The sequence below is a fragment of the Mirounga leonina genome, unplaced genomic scaffold (assembly GCF_011800145.1).
Source record: "Mirounga leonina isolate KUSES-001 unplaced genomic scaffold, KU_Mleo_1.0 Mir_115, whole genome shotgun sequence".
NCBI classification, from domain to species: domain Eukaryota; kingdom Metazoa; phylum Chordata; class Mammalia; order Carnivora; family Phocidae; genus Mirounga; species Mirounga leonina.
In genome coordinates this window covers 96,754,636-96,769,970 of record NW_023270268.1, presented here as the reverse complement: position 1 = coordinate 96,769,970, position 15,335 = coordinate 96,754,636, and the positions used below count along the sequence as shown (strand labels likewise).

The window sequence follows — 15,335 nt, the reverse complement described above, 5'->3', positions numbered from 1 at the left end:
GAAACAGAAACCTAATACTTTATGGTAATTATTTCCTTTATGACAAACATGGCTAAAATTGAGAGAGGCCTTTATTCATCTTACTTTGAAAGTCTTTTAATAAAAAATCTACTCATTTTGTTCCCAACCTATCCAGTTATAGAAATCTTTCTCCATCTTGAAGACCAAATCTGAACTCTTACCCAAAACAAAGAAATACATATACACTCAATTAGCTTATATTTTTGGCTTTTAAATCACCAAACAACCCTCAAATCTTAATTGGATGTTTATGCCACTTGAAAAGTCCATTTTGGGGCGCCTGAGTGGCTCAGTCATTAAGCGTCTGCCTTCGGCTCAGGTCATGATCCCAGGGTCCTGGGATCGAACCTCACATTGGGCTCCCTGCTCGGCGGGGAACCTGCTTCTCCCTCTCACACTCCCCCTGCTTGTGTTTCCCTTTCTTGCTGTCCTTCTCTCTGTCAAATAAATAAAAAAAAAAAAGTCCATTCTGTAATTTTGGGAGGAAGTATGTGACACTGTACCTGGATGTTTTGCTTGCTTTGCATTCTCAATCTCTTCCAAGGCTCCAGGCCTTTTTTTCTTAGCAATACCCTTTCATAATGTTCTTTGGCTACTGCTTCCAGCTGCTGGTTCCTCTTAATTCTCTTCTGCTTCTCTAGTTCTTTCTGGGAAAAATTAAAAAGTAAAAATGCTGAGGAGGGACCAAGATAGTGACATAGGAGGTCCTGGATTTCCCTCCTCCCTTGGATGCATTCAATGTATAGCTACAAATGGAGCATCTCCCTCTGAAAGAAATCTAGAAACTAGCTGAGTGACTCTTCCCTATCAGGGAAATACCCACATCAAAGTGGGTAGGAAAGGCTGAAACACACTCTTGACATAAACCCCATCCCTAGCACAGCACCACACAACAGGGAGGGAATTCCCAATTCGGAGCTTCTCTCTGAGGAATGAAGGGTTTGGACTGCACACCAACACCTCCTCTTTTAAAACAACCTAAATGAATGGCTAAAATGAATGGCTCTGAAAGCCACTGGGGCTTGTGTCCATGAGATACATAAAACGATAGAAAACAAAGAAATGGTTCTTAATGGAAGTGCGCGCACTCCCTATGGCTATCCCCCTAGGGCTCATCCCTAAGGGAGCAGACAAACATGCCCATCTCCCACTCTCTGAAAGTGGTTTGACTGTATACTTTATAAGCTAATGCCTGAGGGTCCAGCTTCTTATTTAGCACACATTTAGGGGTTGGCTGTGGTCCTCCCCAAAGGAAGTGCGCAATGGACCCTTCCCCTGCCTTCTCCCTCTAGCTCATTCCAATGATAAAACCAAACCACAAGCATCTCTCTGGAAGGAGCTTGGACACAATCTGGTCACCCAACATTTATGATTACCACTTGAGGGATGGGACCCTGGTTTGCCTGGCTCTGAAAGCCAATGGAGCTTACATTCACAAGTCCTACAGGACTATAACAAAGAAGCAATTTTTAAATGGATGTAGGAGCACCCCTCTTCCCTTGTGGCTATATACTGGGCTCAGTGCAGAGGGAGCAGGCAAAACACATCTCATAGTTTCTCCCTGGAAGGGGCTTAGTTACCTACATTCCCAGCTGCTGCCTGAGGGTACAGTTTTTAATCAGCTTGCATCTAGGTGCTGACTGAGATTCTCCCCTTTGGAACACTGGCAGGTGTTGGTACAGCTCAACTACTGGGAGCTAAGAACAAGGACAGCAGATTGGATGATCACAAAGGTTTGAGAGACAACCAAGAACCTGGGCGAGGCTGACTGACAATGTTTATCTCCCACATGAGACCACTCTGTAACGACTAGGAGAGGTGGCTGCTTTATCTAATGTGCAGAAACCAACAGGAAGAGTCAAGAAAAATAGAGAAAGGGGAATATCTTCTAAACAAAGGAACAAGAGGAATCTCCAGAAACCAATCTTAATGAAATAAATGATTTACCCAATAGACAGTTCAAAACCGTGATCATAAAGATGTTCACTGAGTTCAGGAGAGCAATGCATGAACAAAAAGAATTTCACCAAAGACATACCAAAAAAACAAAAAAAACCCCCCAAAAAACCCAACCCCAAACATAAATTATATAGCTGAAGAATACAGTAACTGAACTGAAAAATTCAGTAAAGGGGTTCAACAGCAGACTATATCGGGCAGAAGAAAGGATCAGCCAACTTAAAGACAGAGCAGAGAATTCATCCAATTAGGGGAAAAAGAAAAAAGAATGAAGATAGCATAAGGGACTGATGGGACACCATCAAGGGTACAAATACATGCATTACAGGGGTTCCAGAGGAAAGGAAGGGGCAGAAAGCTTACTCAAAGAAATACTGGCTGAAAACTTCCCTCACTTGGGGAAAGAAACAGACATCCATATTGAGGAAGCCCAGAAAATACCAAACAAAATGAATATAAAGAGGCACACACCAAGACAATTAAACTGTCAAAAGTTAAAGACAAGGAGAGAATCATACAAGCAGCAAGAGAAAAGCAACTTGTTACATATAAGGGCATTCCCATAGGACAATCAACAAGTTTTTCAGCAGAAACCTTGCAGGCCAGAGGGAGTGGGATGATATATTCAAAGTGCTAGAAGAAAAAACCTGCCAAACAAGAATACTCTACCCAGCAAAGATGTCCTTCACAATTGAAGGAGAGAGAAAAGGATTTTCCAGACAAACCAAAGCTAAATGAATTCATTACCACTAGACCAGCCTTATGTCATACCCAACCCTTAAAAGGACTAATTCAAGGGGCACCTGGGTGGCTCAGTCAGTTAGGTGTCCGACTCTTGGTTTTGTCGACTCTTGGTGTCCGACTCTTGGTTTTGCCTCAGGTAATGATCTCAGAGTCCTGAGATCCAGCCCCGCAATGGGCTCCCTGCTCATTGGGAGTCTGCTTCCCCACCTCCTCTCTTTCTGTCCCACTCCCCACTCATGCACTCTCTCTAATAAATAAATAAATCTTTTTTTAAAAAAGGGCTTCAAGTTGAAGTGAAGGACACTAGTTTGTAACATAAAAACGTGAAACTATAAAATTCACTGGTAAAGGTATATATATAAATAGTTTAATTGAGAATACTCTAATATGGTGATGGTGGTAGGTGAATCTCTTATAACTCTAGTATAAAGGTTAAAAGACAAAAGTATTAATTAAAACAACTATAATAATAATTTGTTAATGGGTACACACTATAAAAGATGTAAATTGTGGGGCACCTGGGTGCTGCAGTCAGTTGAGCATCTGACTCTTGGTTTTGGCTCAGGTCATGATCTCAGGGTTGTGAGATCAAGTCCCACGTTGGGCTCCACATTAGCAGAGTCTGCTTCAGATTCTCTCTCTTTCCCTCTGCCCCTCCCACTCATGCTCTCTAAAATAAATAAATAAATCTTAAAAAAAAAAGATGTAAATTGTGACATCATACACAAAGTGTGGGAGCAGAAGTATAAAAATGTAGAGGTTTTGTATACATTTGAAGTTATCAGCTTAAAAGAGACTGTTAAAACTACAAGATGCCTTATGTAAGCCTCATGGTAACCACAAAGCATAAACCTATAGTAAATAAGCAAAAAAAGATTAAGAGAAAGTAATCAAAGCATAATTCTATAGAGAATTATTAAATCACAAAGAAAGCAAGAGAGGAAGAAAGGAATATAGGAACTACAAAAGAGCTAGAAAACAGCAAAATGGCAATAATAAGTCCATGCCTATTAATTATTTTAAATGTACACAGACTACATTCTTCAGTGAAAAGCCATACAGTGGCTGAATGGATTAAAAAAATCAGGACCCAACCTGCTGCCTGTGAGCGGCTCATTTCAACTTTAAAGACACACAGAGACTGAAAGTGAAGAGATGGAAAAAAGATATTCCATGCAAATGGAAGCCAAAAGACAGCAGGAGTAGCTAGCCTTACATCAGACAAAATAGACATTAAGCCAAAAACTGTAACGAGATTAAAAAAAAGGTCATTATATCACGACAAAAGGGTCAATTCATCAAGAGGATATAACAGTTATAAATATTTATATACCGGTCTTCCTCCATGGTTCCCTTGGCTCTCCATCTCTCCTTCCTGTGGTGCTCAATGGATCATGGTCAAGCTTCAAATGAGGTAGATTAAGATCAAAACCGGCATGGTGAAGCAATTGGTTAAAGAAAAAATTATGCATGAAAAAGAAGCAAAACAAGAAGAAGAAAAGATTGAAAAAAATGAAAGCTGAAGATGGTGAAAATTATCCAATTAAAAAGCAGGCAGAGATCCTGCAAGAGTCCTGCATAATGATCCCAGATTGCCAGCACAGGTTGGAAGCCACATATACTGATCTTTTGCAGTTAGTAGAGAGAGGAAGACTTGCAAGAAGCTGAGGAATATAAGGAAGCATGTTTAGTACTGGATTCAGTGAAGTTAGAAGCCTGAAGTTTTCTGTACAGGGTGTTTTTTGCATTAAATCTTGGGATCCATTCCACAATTCATTATTTTTGACCACTGCTCTGTGTTCAAGTAGTATGAGAATGTGCTTCTTTTTACTCAGTTGCATATATTTTTCTTTGCCTAATTTATCAAATGAGTTCATCTAATAAAAAAAATTATGCACCCAATTTTGAATCACCTCAATACATAAAGCTAATACTAACATTCTGAGGGGCAATCTAGACAGCAATACAATAATAGTAGGAAACCTAAATAACCCACTTTAAACAATGGATAGATCACACTGACAGAAAATCACTATGGAAACATTGGACTTAAATTATATGTTAGACCAGATGGACCTAACAGACATATACAGAACATTTCATTCAACAACGACAGAATATGCATTTTTCTCAAGTGTACATAAAACATTCTCCAGGATGGATCATATGTTATATGCTACAAAACAAATCTTAATAAATTGAAAAAAACGGATATCATATCAAGCATCTTTTTCAACCATGGTGTTATGAAATTAAAAATCAATTACAAGAGGAAAACTGGAAAACACACAAATACATGGAGATTAAACAACATGCTTACAAACAATCAATGAGTCAAAGAAGAAATCAAAAGGGGAAATCAAAAAACATCCAGGCAAAGGAAAATGGAAACAAAATATACCAAAACTTACGAGATGCAGCAAAAGCAGTTTTAAGAGGGAAGTTTATAGCAGTAAACCCTTACATTAGAAAAAATGAAAGATCTCAAACAGCCTAACTATACATCTCAACAAACCAGAAGAAGAAACTATGCCCAAAGTTAGTAGAAGGAATGAAATAAAGATCAGTGCAGAAATAAATGAAATAGAGACTAGAAGAACAATAGAAAAGATTAAAAAAAAAACTAAGACCTGTCTTTTTTAAAAGATAAAATAGACAAACCTGTGGCTAGACTAAGAAAAAAAGAGACTTAAATAAAATCAGAAATGAAAGAGAAAACACAGGAATAGTAAGGATCATAACAAACTACTATGAACAATTATATACCAACAACTTAAATAACCTACAAATGGATAAATTCTTAAAAACATACAACTTTTACTAAGACTGAATCATGAAGAATTAGAAAATCTGAACAGACCGATTACTAGTAAAGAGATGGAATAAGTAATCAAAATCCTTCCAACAAAGAAAAGTTCAAGACCAGATGGCTTCACTGGTAAATTCTACCAAATATTTCAATTAATACCAGTTCTTAAACTCTTCCAAAAAATATAAGAGAAGGGAACACTTCCTAAATCATTTTACAAGGCCAATATTACCCTGATGCCAAAGCCAGACAAGGACACAAGAAAATTATAGGCCAGTATCCCTGATGAACATAAATGCAAAAAATCTCAACAAAATATCAGCAAATCAAACAGTACATTAAAAGGATCATACACTATGATCAAGTGGGATTTTTCCAGGGATGCAGGGATGGTTCAACATCCACAAATCACTCACTGTAATACTCCCATGTTACAAAATGAAGGATAAAAATCCTATGGTCATCTCAATAGATGCAGAAAAAGTATCTGACACAATTCAACATCCTTTCATGATAAAACCTCTCCACAAATTGGGTATAGAAGGAATGTATCTCAACATAATAAAGACCATACTTGCGAAGCTCACAACTAACATTACACCCAACATTGAAAAGATTTTCCTCTCATATTATGAACAAGACAAGGATGCCCACGAATTTTATTCAAAATAGTGTTGGAAGTGTAAGAGCAATTAGGCAAGAAAAAGAAATAAAGACATCCAAATTAGAAAGGAAGAAGTAAAATTGTCTCTCTCTGCAGATGACGTGATATATATCAAAAACCCTAAAGACTCCACTAGAAACTGTTAGAATAAATGAATTTAGTACAATTGCAGTATACAAAATCAATTGCACGTCTATACATAATAATGAGTTATTAGAAAGAGAAATTAAGAAAATAATCCCATTTACAATAGCATTAAAGAGAAAAAACTACTTAGGAATAAAATTTAATCAAGGAAGTAAAATATCTGTACATTGGAAACTATAAAATATTGGTGAAAAAATTGAAGAAGACACAAATGTTCTATATGGATAGATTTTTTTTCTGTGGTTTGTACTGCATAACCAGCCACCTAGACCTGCACATACGTAGGCAGGCTAAGGAATGTTGTTTGTGAGACTTGTGATGTGTGAATAACTTTGGGAGCCCAGCTGTTGAAATATATTATCTGGCCTCCAGGTCAGAACTGGCCCTTCTGTTCTGGATGCCAAGATCTATAAATCTTGTCTCACATCCCCTCCTGCTCCAGGCTGCATTGGCTCCCTAGAATGGAATCCAGGCAGGGAGGCAGACACACATAGCCCAGGCTCCTTGAAAACATAAAAACATGATAACATAGAAATGCAGCTTGCTCCAAATTGCACGTAGACAAACAAATGTTTAACTTCAAACCCTGTTATGTGCCCTGTAAATATTGTCAGTTGGAAGTCTCACCCGAGGGGAGGATGCTCTGCCCACACCTCTCAATTGGGACTCCAGCCTAGCTGTTTCCACGGGGCTTCCCCAGCTAATGAGGTTGGATGTTGTTAAGTACCCAATTTGATGTAACTTTGCCTTATTCTCATTTCTTGCCTACTATTACCTTCATCTATGTGTAGATTTCTTTCCTCTTCTGTTCCTATTAGGTTTCTATATTAACAATAATAAAGTTTTCTTTCCTTTTCAAAACCAAAACACACCTGTTGTGAATCTTTTCACAGAACAATAAATAAATGGAAAGATTCACTGTGCTCATGGATTGGAAGAATTAATATTGTTAAAATGGCCATACTACCCAAAGCAATTTACAGATTCATTGCAGCCCCTATCAAAATTCCAATGGTATTTTTCACAGAAATAAAAAAAAGCAATCCTAAAATTCGTATGGGACCATGAAAATCCTGAATAGCCAAAGCAGTTTTGAGAAAGAAGAACAAAGCTGGAGGCATCATATTTCTTGATTTCAAACTATATCACAAAGCTACAGTAAGCAAAACAGTATAGTACTGGCATTAAAAAAAAGACACATAGATCAATGGAATAGGATAGAGAGCCCAGAAATAAACCCATGCATATATGGTCAATTAATTTTCAACAAAGGAGCCAATAATATACAAAGGGGGAAAGTCTCTTCAATAAATGGTGCTGGGAAAACTGGGTAGCCTCCTGCAAAAACAATAAAACTGGACCTTTATCTTACACCATCCATAAAAAGCAACTAAAAATGGATTAAAGACTTGAATGTAAGACCTGAAACTAAAACTTTTAGAAGAAAACATAGTAGGTAAGCTCCTTGACTCTGGACTTGGAGATGAGTTTTTGGATTGAACACCTTAAAACAAAGGCAACAAAACAAAAATAAACAAGTGGGATTACATCAAACTAAAAAGCTTCTGCACAGCAAAGGAAACCATCAACAAAAAGAAAAGGTTATCTATGGAATGGAACAAAATATTTGCAAACCACGTATCTGATAAAGGGTTAATACCTAAAATATACAAGGAACCTATACAACTCAATAGCAAAAGAACCCCAAATAACCCATTTAAAAAATGGGTAAAGAACCTGAATAGATGTTTTTCCAAAGAAGACATACAAATGGTCAACAGGTACATGAAAAGCTACTCAATATCACTAATCATCAGGGAAATGCAATGAGGTATCTATCACCTGACAACTGTTAGAATGGCTATTATCAAAAAGACAAATAAATGCTGGCAAGAATGTGGAGAAAAGGGAACCCTTGTGCACTGCTGTTGGGAATGTAAACTGGTGCATCCCCTATGGAAAACAGTATGGAGGTTCCTCAAGAAATTAAAAATGGACCTACCATATTATCCAACAATCCCAGTTCTGAGTATGTGTCCATAGGAAACAAAATCACTATCTAAAGAGATATTTGTACTCCCATGTTTATTGCAACATTATTCACAGTAGCCAAGATATGGAAACAACTTAAGTTTCCATCAATGGATAAATGAATTTAAAAATATGGTATATATATATACAATGGAAGATTATTTAGCCTCAAAAAAAGGAAATCCTGCCATTTTTGACAACACAGATGAACCCTAAGGACATCATGCTCATTATGCCAAGTAAAATAAGCCAGAGAAAAACAAGTACTAGGTGGTATCACTTATATGTGGAATCTTTTTTTTTTTTTTTTAAAAAAGGTTGAACTCCTAAGAAACAGAGAGTAGAATGTGGTTGCAAGTGGTTGAGGGGAAGGGGGGAAATAGGGAGAGCCTGGAAAAAGGGTACAAACTTTTAGTTGTGAGATGAATGTAGTCTGAGGACCTGAAGTGTAAAAAACATGGTGGCTGTAGTTTTTAATACTATATTTTATAACTGAAATTTACTAAGAGAGAACTTAAGTGTACACACACACACAAAGGAGTGTGACAGATGTGTTAACCCAATGGTGAGAATCCTTTTACAATGTATAAGTACATCAAATCATCCTGTTGTACATTTTTTTGGGGGGGGGGGTTCTTTTAATTTAAATTCAATTAATTAACATATAGTGTATTACTAGTTTCAGAGGTAGAGTTCAGTGATCATCAGTTGCATAGAACACCCAGTGGTCATTCCATCACGTGCCCTCCTTCATGCCCATCACCCAGTTACCCCATCCCTCCCACCCACCTCCCCTCCAGCAACCCTCAGTTTCTTTCTTATGCTTAAGAGTCTCTTTTGGTTTGTCTCTCTCTCTCTCTGATTTCATCTTGTTTTATTCTTCCCAGGTTTTTTTTTTTTTTTTTTTTTTTTACTAGCCAGAATCATGCTGTATGTATTGTTCTTTGATGTGCTTGCTGGAGATGTTCTCAGCCTAGCACACACCTTTTATCCATTCTATATTCCACAGAAATAGTGTCACTGTTTGGGTTGCTTCATTCTGCTGTTATAATTATGCCCACTTCTGTGCACAAACTTGAGCATAGGGGCTGGAATTTGTGGGGAAGTGTGTCAGTTTGAGCCCCTGGCAATCTGAGGTGAAGGCATGTTGACTTGGCATTGGGCATGCTGACTCGGGCAGGAGGGTGGCTGGACTGTGAATTTGGGACCCACAGGCTGATGGCATGTGTGACAGGGATGTGGCCGGTTTTGCTTTTAACTTTTGTTTTTCTGGGAAACTCTCTCTCTCCTCCTATTCTAAATGAAAGCCTTGTTGGATAGAATATTCTTGGCTGTAGATTTTTTCCTTGTAGCAGTCGGAATTGATCATGCCGCTCCCTTCTGGCTTGTAGTTTCTGCTGAAAAACCCACTGACAGCCATATGGGGTTTCCCTTGTATATCACTGCTTTCCTTCCCCTTGCTGCTTTTAAAATTCTCTCTCACTACTTTTGGCCATCTTATTTACTTTGTGTCTTGGTGCAGACCTCTTTGGGTTGGTTGTGTTGGGTGCTCTCTGTGCCTCCTGGATCTGGATTTCTCTGTCCTTCCCCAGATTCAGGAAGTTTTTAGCTATTATTTCTTCAGACAAATCTTCTTCCCCCTTTTCCCGCTCTTCTCCTTCTGGGATCCGTATCATGCGACTGTTATGCTTGACAGTGTCACTGAGTTCCCTGGGTCTCTTCTCATTTTGTGTATTTTTTTCCCCTCTCATCTGCTCATCTTGATTACTTTCCATTACTCTGTCCTCCAGGTGGCTGATCTGTTCTTCTACTTCCTCTTGTTTGCTATTCCAGGTGGTCTATTTTTATTTCCATTTAGTGAGTCCAATAGCTCTAATTGGTTCTTTTTTACATCTCCTATTTCTTGGTGGAGGGTCTCATGGAAGTTCTGCACTCTTTTCTCAAGTCCAATGAGATCTTTATGAGCATTACTTTAAATTCTCTATCAGACATATTACTTATCTCCATTTTGCTTAGGTCTACTGCTCTGATTTTTTTCCACTCTTTCATTTGGGACATATTCCTCTGTCTTCTCATTCTGTCTATTGCTGTGTCTGTTTTTCTGTGTTAGGAAAGTCAGCTACGTCAACTGTACTTGAAAGTAGTGGCTTTATGAAGAAGAGGTCCTGTAGTGCAATGTCTCCTTTTCACCAGAAAGTGGTGCTTCAGGGGGTGTCTCCTATACATGTGTTGCTCCAGGGGTGTCCTACCGTTGTGGCTGGGATGTGTTTGCCTTCAGTCCAGCCTGTGATGGCTCTCTGCCTGTTGTGGGCAGAGTCTGGTCTCCGTGGTGTTAGTGGGCCGGTCCGGGGCTGCCTTGGGCTGGAGTTGAGTCAGACCAGGTGCTTGCCAGAGATGCAGTAGCACCAAACTGCAGGCACTTTCCCTGTGTTGTCCCCTGAAAAGCTTTTGTTGGTGGGTGGGGCCTGCAGACAGACCAGCTGCCTGCCCCCAGCCCACCGCTGGGGTCACAGTCAGACGGGTGTGTGGTTATCTTCCCCTCTTCCTGGGGCAGGACTCACTTTGGAGTGGTGCTGACCCTTGTCTGGGCTGCGTGCACACTGCCAGGCTTGTGGCACTGCTTTGATGGGATCTTGCCAAAAGCGATCGGAGGGGGTGGATCTGCTTCACTGTGGCCTCTTGTCTATGCCGGGCTGTGGAGAGTCTGTTCTGCCAGTTTTTGGGCTGCTTTCTGGGTTATTTATGCCGATGTGGGTGCTCTCTAGGCAGCCACGTGGCAAGAGGTGAGCCCAGGGTGATCCTACTCCGCCATCTTCCCAGCAGCCATCCTGTTGTACATTTTAAGTACCTTACAATTTTGTAAATTATACCTCAGAAAAACTGAAAAAATAAGTAAAAGTGCCATGACCAAAACACTAATGAATTTCATATCAACAAATAGCTAACTAACTTAATTTGAACATATAACCACTAAACAGTGTGTTAATCATGGTAACAGAACTCTGGAGCATTAAAGGAAACAATTCTGCCAAGTGGGTGAGGAAAAGGTGGTCATGAGTACTACAAGAATCAGTGCTATACATAGTCTTAGATATATTCAGTGTTGTTCACAGATGATTTGTATCTCACTCTGTTACTAAAAAGTAAAGTATCTAGTTAGGAGAGCAATCAATATTTCTCGCTCATTATTATGGGAAACCTAGCAATACAGCCCCTTCATTTAGATTATAGAGATTTATATGTAAATAACCCTATTTAAATTTAAAGATACTCCATACTGCATTAAAAGCCTAGAATAATATTCTTACGCTGTGCTCTTTTTAAAAGTGATGCACAAATAAAATAAGTCCAGAAAAAAGTTAAAAGTATTTGATGATCATTAGGCAGCCCTCCCTCCTTTGAGAAGGATTAACCATTTCTGGTAATACCCTGAGAAAAGACAGCCCCCATGCTCCTCAAAGAAGAATGTACCCTTTGAGGGGCTGACTGAGAAAGATGACAGAAGCGTAATGGTTTACTGTAGAGATATTTTTTAATTTTTCTATTTTTAATAAAAGTAGGCTATAATAAAAGTGAGAGAAAAAAATTACCTAAAAATGGTGAGTGATACCCCTTATGAAAGTCACAAAAGCAAAGCAAATACTTCAGACTGTCTTCACAATAGTTGTCATTTATGTAATATAAATACAAAAACATTTAAGCTTCTCCCACACCCCCCCTCCCCTGGCCGCCGCAATTTCACTTCAGGAAAAGTGTGAATTGGCTGATTCTGACAAGCTACTTAATGGCTGAGTCTTCTGTGAGAAAAAAAATGAGAGCACACAGTGGAACATTTCTACTATGGAAGGGAGATTTGCCCTGATCTTCCAATCCAAACTACCTGTTTCAGTACAAGTTCCTCAAGATGAAATGTCCACATTCTCTAAAGCACTAACCCCAAATTATCTTTGTAATCTTCATTTCAGACACCTGAGATGTTGAACTGGATGGCCAGAAATAAAAATTATTTACAAGAATTTTCTTATGAGTAACAAGTACAGCTGAGGGTTATGTGGGGGGTGAAAACAGAAAGTAGCCATTTTCACATCCACTGAAATGTTCCTGTAGCACTGAGACAGCAGTTGTGACTTATAGACAGGAATCTAACAGATAATAAGCCTTTGGAGAGATCCTCAGGCTGGCCAACCCTGTTCACATGCACACCTAAGTTACAGTGTAACTATTTTCCTAGAAATATAACTCTGTGGCTGGTGGTGTAGGCTCCAAAGGAAATCCATTTTCCGATGGAGTGGGGAAAAATAGCCTTCTTTTATGTCTACTTTTCCATGAAAAAAGAGAAAGGAAAACATTTAACAGAGATCTGCTTGAGCCAAAATTTTGTATTACACAGCATTTTATACACACACACACACACACACGTGTGTGTGTGTGTGTATATATATATATAAATTAATATATATATAAGATTTTACCCACCTATTTGACAGAGAGAGAGTGAGAGAGCACAAGCAGGGGGAGCGGCAGAGGGAGAGGAAAGCAGGCTCCCCGCTGAGCAATGGGATTTTTTTTTTTTTTTAAAGATTTTATTTATTTATTTGAGAGAGAGAGAATGAGAGACAGAGAGCATGAGAAGGAGGAAGGTCAGAGGGAGAGGCAGACTCCCTGCTGAGCAGGGAGCCCGATGCGGGACTCGATCCTGGCACTCCAGGATCATGACCTGAGCTGAAGGCAGTCGCTTAACCAACTGAGCCACCCAGGCGCCCCTGAGCAATGGGATTTAAGAGGAGTTTAGATTTTTATTTTCAAAAGGTCATTGTGTGAGGCCATCATACTGCTACATCAGACAGGCTATCCTGTCAGGGTCACAGGAGCACTAAAACACACTTGCACATCAATGACCATGCTGTCCCAGGTGGTACTTCCTGCCATGGCTAGAATGGCCCCCCCTCTGAAGAATGCAGCACTTCTAGGTCCAGGGGAATTGTCGGTAACAAGGATCATAGAGGGCAGCCATGTCTTAACCCTGAACCACTTCCTGAATATGGAGGACAAATTTGTCATGAGCTTATCCCTAAGGAATTCTTCCAGTTCCCTTATCCTAAAACATGTCAAAGGCCTTATCTTGAATTTTCTATCCAAAGAAATACATGTGATTGCCCTAGGGAACTTCTCTACCATATTGGCACCTCATCTATATAATTAGAAAATATGGTACTGCACACCATAAACGAATAAACTTAATGAGTAAAACAATGCCCAACTAGAAGAGGTGAAGCAGGCTCCCATCAAACACATCCGTGATGTGACTATTCAGAGAAGTCATAGCAGGTACTGGCTCAGAAGGGTCATTATCTTTTTGATGTCCAGAGAAATAATGCTGCCATGGCCTTGGTGACTGCTTACTGGGAATGGCTATATAAAGTATATAAGGAGGTAAAAAATCACCTGTGCAGAATATGATGCATCAGATGGAAAAGACCTGATGATAAACTGGGTGAAGAAATATACTATGCAGAGCATGATTGCCCAGAAGCAAAGGAGGTAATTGCCAAGTGCATTTTTGTTTTTTGAGAGAGAGAGCACATGCAAGTGGTGGGTAGGGTGGGGTAAGGCAGAGGGAGAGAATCTTTTTTTTTAAAAATTTTTAAAAAGATTTATTTATTTATTTGACAGAAAGAGAGGGAGCAAGTGAGCACAAGCAGGGGGAGTGGCAGGCAGAGGGAGAGGGAGAGGGAGAAGCAGGCTCCCTGCCAAGCAGGGAACCCGATGCGGGGCTTGATCCCAGGACCCTGATATCATGACCTGAGTCGAAGGCAGGCACTTAACCGACTGAGCCACCTAGGCGCCCCAGAGAGAGAGAATCTTAAGCAGGCTCCATGTCCAGCATAGAGCCTGATGTGAGGATCGATCCCACAACCCCAAGATCATGACCTGAGCTGAAACCAAGAGTTGGGACACTCAACCAACTGAGCTACCCAGGCACCCCACCGAGTGCGTTTTAGATCTGAAGCGCTTGCAAAAAAGCCCAAACACCATCAATTTGTACATTTACTAAATGGAAACTAATCTATGTGATAAAGTCTTTTTGTCTACTGTTACGGACTGAAGTTGTATTTTATCTGAGGGTCATAGTCATAGGGACGTTCCTGCCTTTTTGCAGGCTCTCACAGAGAGGATCAGGGAGAATCCAGATAAAGTTCCTACCACAGTTCTGGCTGGTGGAGAGGAACAGCAACCACTGTAAAATCTGCCCAGACCATTCTCCCTTGGAAAACAAAAGCCTTCATCTGTAAGTGGCCCCACCTGAGGACACTAGTGGAATGCTACTGCAGATGGGGGGAAGGGCTTCCTTTCACAGAGAGAAGGACTTTAAGGTTAAAGACTGAGCCAGTGGATACTAAAAGATGGGAACAGAGGAGTAGGAGCAGATATTCTTCTGACTGCCCAATACTGTGCACTCCAAAGACTGAGATTTAATAAGAATGTTATAGAGTGCTTCCCCTCATCCACAACCCACCAGCATGCAAACAAACCTCCAGTAATAACAGTGGAGTACAAGTGAGAGACCTGCAAAAGAGACAGACTCTCCCTGGGGAACAGCACAAAGGAAAGACCTGAAGCCAAAAAAGGAGACAAAAACAAAGTTGCTAGTGTAAATTGAAGTCTATGGTGCTCATAGTAATAGCAAACCTCATCAATGGTAACCATGGCAACAACAAACTTGAAATGTAGTCCAACTCCTGGGTAGATTAACACAAATCTCCACACTAAAGGCCTACTTATCTCAGTTTCTATTGCCCTGTACAACAAGCCTAGGTTTCAACAACAGCAACAACAAAGACATGTCAAAAGATAAGCAATAAACACAGTCTAAAAGATAAATCAATCTTTACAACAAGACTCAGATATGACAGAAATTTTGGAACTACCAGAGAGGGAATTTTTTTTTTTTTAAAGATT

At 39.7% G+C, this 15,335-nt stretch overlaps 1 protein-coding gene and 1 pseudogene across 3 annotated transcripts in view; one reads left to right on the top strand and one right to left on the bottom strand.

Annotated features, from left to right (window-relative positions):
• Positions 1–15,335, bottom strand: part of CCDC191 (coiled-coil domain containing 191) — a 98,994-nt gene that overhangs the window by 18,698 nt on the left and 64,961 nt on the right. For all 3 annotated transcript variants that reach the window (XR_004678266.1, XM_035000137.1, XM_035000138.1), the window contains one exon: positions 525–668. Coding sequence is in view for 2 of the 3 variants with exons in the window: in XM_035000137.1 (XP_034856028.1) it covers positions 525–668 (144 nt within the window). In the remaining variant the exon portion in view is untranslated. The remainder of the gene's footprint in view (positions 1–524; positions 669–15,335) is intronic.
• LOC118007089 lies at positions 4,119–4,444 on the top strand (annotated as a pseudogene).